Source organism: Odontesthes bonariensis, chromosome 6 (genome assembly GCF_027942865.1).
Source record: "Odontesthes bonariensis isolate fOdoBon6 chromosome 6, fOdoBon6.hap1, whole genome shotgun sequence".
Lineage (NCBI taxonomy): Eukaryota > Metazoa > Chordata > Actinopteri > Atheriniformes > Atherinopsidae > Odontesthes > Odontesthes bonariensis.
In genome coordinates this window covers 6,478,229-6,487,818 of record NC_134511.1, presented here as the reverse complement: position 1 = coordinate 6,487,818, position 9,590 = coordinate 6,478,229, and the positions used below count along the sequence as shown (strand labels likewise).

Here is a 9,590-nt window from a genome sequence, read left to right as displayed (position 1 = left end):
AACAACGGCTTCCTAAATATACGACGAGGGAATTCCTGCCTCCTAATCCCACAAGGTTTACAAAAGCTGTTTACATTTAGTAGAACTTTTGTCTTGGGTTTCAAAGCTCTATGTTCAAGTACAGGTATCACCTAATTATGATTTTTAGAAAATAAATTTGAATACTTAAATAATTGTAGTATTTCCTATGCCTCAATAGAAACCTTTCTAAAGTTCAAGTGGTACTCTGTATCCATGCTGCCTGAATGTATCCGTGCTGGTCCATGTCTATCTCCCTCAGTCAGGTTCAGATGCTTGTATGTCAGTGGATGCTTTTAAACGTAGCTCCCTTGTTGACAGACACATCTCACATCTAACATCTAACATCTTTATATCTCCTGTCAGAACTTTTTTCAGAGATGCACCGACTGGTCGTGGTCATACTTGCAGTGTTGCTGAGCTCATCAGCCTTGGTAAATGGAGGGAAAGTCTTGGTGTTTCCTGTGGATGGAAGCCACTGGATCAACATGAACGTCATCATTGAGGAGCTTCACGCCAGAGGCCATGAAGTCACAGTACTGCGCCCATCAGACTCTTGGTACATCAAGCAAGACTCCCCTCACTACAAGACCACGACTATTAACGCCCCTGCTGGATTTGATCACAAAAACTTTGGGTCATTTATAATTGAGACACTAAACAGACGGCGCCAAGGTTTTTCATTTTGGACTCGTATGTCTACGGTGTATCATACGTTAAAAACCCTTAATCAGATGCATATGCAGGTGGTTCAGATGGTGGAGGAGATGTTTAAGAATACCAAATTGATGCAGAGACTTCATGATGCCAAATAAGATTTGGTTCTTACAGACCCTGCTCTAGGTGGGGGTGTGCTGCTGGGTTACCGTCTGGGTCTTCCACTTGTCTTTAATGTCAGATGGTCTGTTGAGGGTGAAGGACATCGAGCAATTGCACCTTCCCCACAGTCCTATGTCCCTGCGCCAGGGTCAGAGCTGACCGATAAGATGACATTTATTCAGCGGATTAAGAACACTATGTTCTATTTCTTCAAATCTGTGCACGTTTGGTATGCCATTGAACCAATCTATCAACCATTTGTCAATCGTCACTTCGGCAGTGATGTGCATTACATGGAGCTGTTTCAGGCGGCTGATATCTGGTTGATGAGAAACGATTTCATCTTTGAGTTTCCACGACCTACGATGCCAAATGTTGTCTACATGTCAGGATTTCAATGCAAACCCTCCAAGCCTCTGCCTAAGGAACTAGAGGATTTTGTTCAGAGTTCTGGTGAACATGGCGTCATCGTGATGACGTTGGGAACCCTGGTGGAACACCTTCCTGAGGAACTTGCAGAGGAAATTGCTGCTGCTTTTGCCCAACTTCCTCAAAAGGTGATCTGGCGACACAAAGGCAAGAAGCCATCCACTCTTAGCAACAATACCTTAATTTTGGACTGGTTGCCCCAAAACGATCTCCTGGGCCACCCCAAGACCAGAGTGTTTGTGGCCCATGGAGGCACCAATGGAATCCAGGAGGCCATCTACCATGGCGTCCCCCTGGTTGGCGTCCCCCTCATGTTCGACCAGCCTGACAACTTCTTCAGGATGGGAGCAAGGGGAGTGGCCAAAGTCCTGAACTTTGCAACTGTGAATAAAGACATCTTTCTGGAGGCGTTGAAGGAGGTTCTCTATGAACCATCCTACCAGGAGAAGATGAAGAAGCTGTCCAGCCTGCACAGAGACCAGCCCATGAAACCAATGGATCGCGCCATGTTCTGGATCGAGTTTGTCATGAGACACAAAGGAGCGGCGCATCTGAGGACAGAGTCTTACAAGATGTCCATGATCCAGTACCACTCTATTGATGTGATGGCGTTTCTGCTGGCAATTATATTAATAATATTTACTGTTTTTATTTCAGCTGTGAAATATCTTTGTCGGAAGGTTTTTTATGGAAGCAAAGTTAAAAAAGAATGATGATGTCCTGAAACAGTCAGTAATGCTAAATGCACCCAATGACCTCATACTCTCCAGTGACCTCAATTGTATTGAGTGTTGAGTTTTCTTATTTTTGTTTTTTATTTAGCAGGATTTTTAAAAAAGAAATGGTGAAAAGCTTGATTTTGAACATTTTCTGTCATTATTGTTGATTGTAATCACTTTTTTCAGTGTTGATTTTTAGTGTATGTATACTGGAAGGACATAAATAACATACATAATTAGAATGGTAGCATATTAAATTTCTGTTTTGTTACTTGAAAAAAGGGGACTCAAACTTTGTTTGGGTTTGTGGGTTTACATTTTGAGATACCTTGTGTTCTTGTTTCTTTCTCTTTATGTTGACCTTGTTTTTCTTTTTGCTTTGTTTTGATTTTTTTTCAGTCTGTCTTGCTTTCTCTTTGTTTATGGACTATCTGCTCGCGTGTGGAGCACCTTTAGTTTCTTTACTGAAGATTGTTTGTTTTACAAATGCTGATCTCCTGCGACCATCTGTATTTGGATCCTCCATGACAATTTGTGACAAAATCTACCCTGTAATAACAAGTATAACATATGGGCAAGTTCATTGTGCTTGCAACCTTTCTATAGCATTTTTAATCAACATGAAGAAAGTGGGCACTAATTTGAGGATTTATGTATTGATGTGATCATGTTTTTTTTTGTATCCAATTTAACTTTACATACCTAAAGTTAAATAAATCATATGATTCATCCTTTAAATTCAAGTGTGCTGACTTCAGACACTAAACTATTTTTCTTTTTGATTATATTTGTGACATTTTTTTTTTTTAAAGATTAATTCAACAGAATAGAAATGTAATAAAGTAAAAACATTTACGGTTTGCACGTCGCTCAACATCTCAAGTAAATCGACTATTTGAACAGAAATAGCACATCCCAGATAATTATCCCAGAAAATGTCATTTGTACAGCAGAGGGTGCTGTTCACGTGGGAAATGATCTATCAGTGAGTCTTGGTGTGATGATATTTCAATCTTTTTAGAAGAACTTAGAGGAAAAATCGGGTTTAAAAACACCCCCCCCCCCTAACATTTTGTAAATTTGCAGGAGAACAATTCTAACAACTATTTTAAGTTTGAAGAGACTGTGGCTCCAGTGTACAATCACATCATTTGGGTCAAAATGCACCAAATTTCACATGACCTTATGAAAACAGCTGTTCTGTTGGATGTGGTGATGGTCAAAGACAGAGCAAAAGGCAAGTAACAGGCAGTTTATTTCAATGAACTGGCCACCTAGTCAAGCAAACAAGTTTATTTATAGTTATAGTAGACTATGCGGATAAATATAAGACATTAATATTGTGTAAGATGACAGAAATGCTCTGTACCGGTGCTGTAGTCATGCAGTTAGGGTCAGTTCACTCACCTCAACCTAATTCACATAATGATAATAAATAACCTGACCTCAACAGTGAATACAGCACATCCTAAATCACATTAAATATTCAACTCAAAAAATAAAATAAAAAGATAATAGAACATTGTTATTCTGTTACCGGGCTGTACAATATGACTTGCAGTTGCACATTTAGGGAAGGTCCAGCCTTCAGGCGAATAAAAACCATTCATACGTTCACCTCAGTCATTATTTTCAGTGAATACTTTCTATAATCTATAATCACAACAGAACCTGGCACAGTGCCACATTTTTATACTGTTAAGATCACATGGTTTCCTGCATATAGGCCTCGTCAGGCAGAAAATCTACATATTAAATAAAACATTTTGGCAAAATAAATTGGTAAAGAGACCTGATTTAAGTGGTGACTTCAAATTGTCCTCCGTTTAGTGGTTTTTCCTACAAGTTGTCCTGATCCTTTTGAGCATTTCAGACTCTAAGACACACTTCCCTCAGCTTTAGGCCTATCAGACTTTGCTTTAAAGGGATAGTTTGCCTCTTTTGACATGAAGCTGTATGACATCCCATATTAGCAATATCATTTATGAACATCTTCTTACCCCCTGCTGCGTCCTGTGAGCCGAGTTCCAGCCTCGTTTTGGTGTTGATGAAAGTAGTCCGGCTAGTTGGCTGGGGTTTAAAAAATAAAGCGTTTTGCTTCTCAAAACAATATGCGTTCAACAGAGTAATACATTTGAATCACAAAATGGTTCTCCAGGAAAAATTCAGACCTCACAATCGCTTGGCGCTATTTTCTCTCTACTTTCATATCAATGCGTGCAGCCACCTGCCGACAGCTGCACCTGTTACGGTGTTTGCTGCTCGGTCTGCACGGTCTGCACAGCAGGAAGTGATACGAAGGGAGAGAAAATAGGGCCAAGCGATTGTGAGGTCTGACTTTTTCCTGGAGAACGATTTTGTGATGCAAATGTATTACTCTTTTGAACGCATATTATTTTGAGAAACAAAACGCTTTATTTTTTAAACCCCAGCAAACTAGCCGGACTACTTTCATCAACACCAAAACGAAGCTGGAACTCTGCTCACAGGACGCAGCAGGGGGTAAGAACATGTTCATAAATGATATTACTAATATGGTATGTCATACAGCTTCATGTCAAAAGAGGCGAACTATCCCTTTAAAGGCACAGAAGATATATTGGTATGAAAAATGAACCATGCTCCATAAATTAGTTTCCCACTTTATGTGTCCCAATCTGTTACATTTAAGCAGACGTTAAATGACTTCGGTCGCTGTGAACGATAATCATTCCGGTGTCTTTTTTCTATAAAACATCAAAACCAGGAACAGTTTGGTGGAGCTTCTCAGTGTCCAGCAGGTGACAGGTTCGTGTAGGGACGAGCTCATGCTGGACAAACAAAGGTCTGGAGTCAGTGTCGCCTGACGGGTGGCTCCAACCTGTTCGACAAGGCAGTCAACACCTGGTCAAACTTGGAGTATCTCAGAGCCTGGCCCTCCTCAGCACCCCTGCTCCCCCACAACAGCCTCATCTGGAAGTCTGTCAGAAAGAGCTCCTGGACCTCAGCCTGCTCCTGGAAACCTGTAACATTGCATCTTATCATCAGTGTCTGCAGCAGAGAGGGATAAGTGAGGACCTCCATGTCCACCCTGTTGCCAGGTGTCCATGTTAAAGAATGGTTTAAGCGCCTGTATATTAATACTAGGGCTGGGCAACGATTAAAATGTTAATCTAATTAATCACATGATTTCCCTGATTAATCTCGATTAATCGCATTTGTACGCAAAATCCAAAAATGAATCCAAAAGTAGTTTATAGCTTTTAGCATTTAGCTTTATTTTAAATGTGCTGCCATATAAATGAAAGTCCCATAACATTTGTTGTGCAAACACACTTTTAACATCAGCATCTTTCTGTAGTTTTTATGTAGAAGCCTCGCTCCACTGTCTGTTTCCTTGAATGACTTGCTGCTATCAGTTGTGTGTTTTGCCTTTAAGTGATATTTTAGACTGGAACTACTACGCTGAGAAGACAATTCAACTTGGCAGAGTTTACAGATGACTTTGGTTCTGTCGACTCCGCCGTCTGGAAGAACTTTAAAATGAAAATGGCCGAGTAAAAGTTCCGTACCCTTCTCCATGTTTGGTGAATCCGCCGATTACTTTCTTTTCTTTCTGGCCCCGGTTCGAGTCCAGCATCGGACGGCCCTGTGCTGCGTGTCGTTCCCCCTCTCTCTACCCCCTGCTTCCTGTCTCTCTGAACTTAAAGGGACAAAAGCCCCCCAAAATGTTTGTTTTTTTAATAAAAAATAAAAAAAACGTGTTAATGCGCGATAAAATATTTATCGGTGTTAAATAATTAATGCGTTAACGCGATAATAACGAGTTAACTCGCCCAGCCCTAATAAATACTCATCAGCTATTACTCCTCTGATTCTTTTACCTTGGAGCTTGCTCTCAGCGTTGGAGCGGTAGATGCCCCCCAGCTGAGCGATGGTCCTCGCCGCCCCCAGGTGGAACATGACCACGTCCACCCCGACCTCCACCGTCTCCCACGGCTCTGTCCCCTCGCCCACCGCCATGCTCTTCTCCAGCAGAGTTAAAAGAGGGAGGACGTGGGGGAAGGTGGTGTTGGACAGTGGACAACTTTCTGAAGGACAAACACATGAACAGAGGTTTGTTGTTACTTTTTCTTGTCAACTGAAGGCTGTCTGAGCACCAAAAAAAGTAGTTTTTGTATTTTTCAGTGTAGGAGCACCTCTACCTCTTCCTTCATTCAGGCTCTTCATAAACGGCCGCAGAGTTTTCTCATAGAGAATGGCGCCCTCGGTGTGCCGCTGCCGCAACGCCGTCCAAGTCTGCTCAAGGCGGGACACCTGAAAGATGGAAGGACACCACCAATAAAAATGCTTTTCCATGTTCGTGTTGATTCGTTATTGGCATAAAGCAACAGCCCCTTTTCTCTTTTCTCTTCCCCTGCCCTAAACCTGAGGTCACAGGACCAGAGCCCTAAACCTAAAGGCCTCGGTATGCTACTCCATCGCTATCCGTCAATCCGACTCCGTGGTCACGCAGAGGCTATTAAACCTTTCGAAGTTCTCCGTCAGGCTGTCGGATACACAAGGCAGTTCACCTCCCGATCAGTAGGCGTCGCTACGTTAAACGACCCAATCTTGCGACGTCTATCGTGAAAGTGGTTGATTGGTTGTTCACCAAAATGTAGGTATTTTTGCACTCTTGTGGGAAAATTTTCAATGGGAGAATGCATTCAAAAGCACTAAATGAGGGTGTTTTGAAAATGCCATAAAAGCTGTATTTTAAACAGGACCGTTATAAAAATGACATAACTTTCTTCAGCAGACCTGTCTTCTCCATTTTGGGACTCGCAGAGGCCCAGAATTCAATGGGAAAATCGATTGAAAAGTACTTAACGAGCCAAAAATGCCAAAAACTGCCCTATTTTAGAGGCCTCATAACTCAGCCGTACGACATCACTGAGACCTCATTCAATGTTTATATGTGACAGGAGACTCTCAACTTTAACTGAACTAAAGGGTTTGTTGATAGGGCGGCAGTAGATTAGCCTGACTACGTCATACTCACGATTCTAGTCAGAATGTGAGTCTGATACTGCTCAATAGAGTTTTGGGTATGGGGAGTGTTTCAACCGAACCAGGAGAAAAAATGCCTCTTCGCTCAATTGGATAGACCTACAACCAATCAGAGCAACGTAGTATGTGACGTAGATTAAGTGACACACACTTGTTGTAGGAAGGACGGCAAAAACATATTTTCTATCGATAAAAGCCTTTATTGCGTTCCTCTATTCGTCTTTCAAAATGAATGCAATGTGGAGATCCTGTAGAACAGACTCGATGGCAGAATCTACACACCCTAGCTCTCCAGCGGCAGCCATGTTTGTTTCAAACGAAGTCAAACCAAGCGCTCTTTAGTGACGTAGTCGATAATGTCCCTGTTGATCATCTGTCCATCATCGTATAAAGCCCGCCCTGGCAATCTGATTGGGTCGACCGATTCTTGGTCGGGCATAATGATTTCCCAACTGAGCAGAGCCAGACCGAACTTCCCGACCAAAACCTTTATGGGCGGGGCTAAGTTCGGCTGGCACCCAGGCTAGCAGTAGATTGGCACCCATCAAAATTTCTTCAGAAATTTTCTAGTTGATATTTAAATAACCTTTGTTGGGGGGGGGGGGGGGGGGGGGGGGGGGGGGGGGGCTTTTTATGCATTTCTTTAATGATAGGACAGTTGGAGAGAGACAAGAAGCAGGGGGCAGAGAGATGGGGAAGACATGCAGCGCAGGGCCGCTCGGAGCAGGACTTGAACCAAATGCAAATAATTTTGACCAAATGTTGACCGGCACACAGTAAACTCTTTAAAAAATGGCGTTGTTGTTGTTCTGAGAGTAAGGAGCTAAACTGGAAAAGTGATTCCGGAAATGATGTTGTTAGCCGACCAATCACAACACTTGCGGTCTCCGTCGCCTCGACAGATAGATAGGAATTTTGGCCTCTGCAAGCGTCTCTGGGTGGGTTTCCGTAGCCTTTCCCGGACGACCATAAATCAGGTTTAAGTCCACCTTCCCCACACCACTTCTTCAAAAGTAAAAATTGATTTTAATAACTTTATACTCATCTCTTTTAACCTCTCTCTTCCTCTCCCCCACACCATCCAACATACACAAACCAAGGGTTTTCACTTCGTGCCACGTGAGACAAATAACAACCACAATCCTGTCAAAGCAGTTTGCAGAAGATTGTCTGGGCTGAATAACATGGAAAGATTTTCTAAAGATGTTTTGAAATGTTTTGTGATTCTTTTTTCATGCTTGTGAGTTCTGGCAGACAAGAAGTCAACAAAAATGTGTAATAAGGTCAGTAACCTAAGTTAAATGTCTGCAATCTTCCCCTTCCGTGTCCATCAATCATCCTTTAAAACAGGCAAACACCACCTTGGGGTGCCTTAAAACCTCTGTGAAACTGGCAGTTTTTTTGTTTACTTTTAAATTTAGCAATTTTTTTTGGTCAAGCTTTTCTAATCTAATGCATATTAAAAATGAAAAATAAAAAAATGTTGATGGACACATGTACAGACAGACAATAAACACGGGTCAAATTAAAATTACAATCAAAAAGCCGTGAAATGAGAATAAACACAGACATAAAACAATGACACACATGACAATATGTACTGTGAAGGACTTTAAACCTCGAAATGACTCACTAGTAAAGTGCCTTTCAGAGAAAAAGCCTTTTATATTTTCATCTAATTCGCTGTGTCACACCTCCAGCTTCAACAGAAACCCACCAAACATAGAATCATTGAAACAGCATTCCTTGTATCTTTCCAGCATCAGTTAAATATAATTAGGTCATTTTTACAGTACAGTCACCACACAACAGTGTTCATTAATCTTTATTCACAGTGTGCAAAGGGTTACGCTGCAGGTTTTATGGCTAACAGCTTGATTCTCCATAATTTATTGCGACACTGTTCAGATCTCAGCCAGAGGACCTCTCACCTGTCTCCTGCCTGTTAGTAAAGACAGCCAAAAGCTTAATGTTTACCTGCGGCAGCTCCAAAGCTCTCATGACGGCAGCGAAGCCGAACATGTTGCCCATGGTGCTCTTGAGCTCGGCAGCTATTTGGATGATTTTATGAAGCAGAGCAGCCCGCTCCTCGTTGGTCCCCGTGCAGCCCAACACGTCCACGGCCAGCATGATCGCCATGGTCTGAAACCTGCGGGAACATCATCAGAGGAAAGAGGAGTCGTATCAGGACACATATCAGCATTTAGTCAACAGGGGGAACGTCAGAACAACCGAGGAAAAATGAAAATCATTATTATAAGTGGATTAAAACCACATGAGGGCCATTATGGGACAAAACCATTTTGAAGGATAGTGCAGAAAACAATATTTTAGGGCTGGGTGAGTTAACTCATTATTATTGCGTTAACTCATTGATTATTTAACTTGGATAAATATTATATTGCGCATTAATGCATCTTTTTGAGGTCTTTTGTGCCTTTAATGGATAGGAAAGTTTAGAGAGACAGGAAGCAGAGAGAAGGGGAACAACATGCAGCACAGGGCTGTCTGATGTGGGACTCGAACCGGGGCCAGCTGCAGGACTATAGCCTCTTGTACATGGGGCGCCTGCTC

The 9,590-nt window shown here is 42.1% G+C and overlaps 1 protein-coding gene and 1 pseudogene across 1 annotated transcript in view; one reads left to right on the top strand and one right to left on the bottom strand.

The window, feature by feature from the left end:
* The first annotated feature begins 491 nt into the window (after positions 1 to 491).
* Positions 492 to 2,011, top strand: LOC142381886 (UDP-glucuronosyltransferase 2A2 pseudogene; annotated as a pseudogene).
* Positions 2,012 to 4,502: 2,491 nt separating this feature from the next.
* Positions 4,503 to 9,590, bottom strand: part of sh2d3cb (SH2 domain containing 3Cb) — a 64,336-nt gene continuing 59,248 nt past the window's right edge. The window contains exons 9-12 of the mRNA XM_075467180.1: positions 8,994 to 9,165; positions 6,170 to 6,281; positions 5,849 to 6,055; positions 4,503 to 4,987 (exon numbers count right to left, since the gene is read on the bottom strand). Of these exons, the coding sequence (XP_075323295.1) occupies positions 4,818 to 4,987; positions 5,849 to 6,055; positions 6,170 to 6,281; positions 8,994 to 9,165 (661 nt within the window). The 3' untranslated portion in view covers positions 4,503 to 4,817. The remainder of the gene's footprint in view (positions 4,988 to 5,848; positions 6,056 to 6,169; positions 6,282 to 8,993; positions 9,166 to 9,590) is intronic.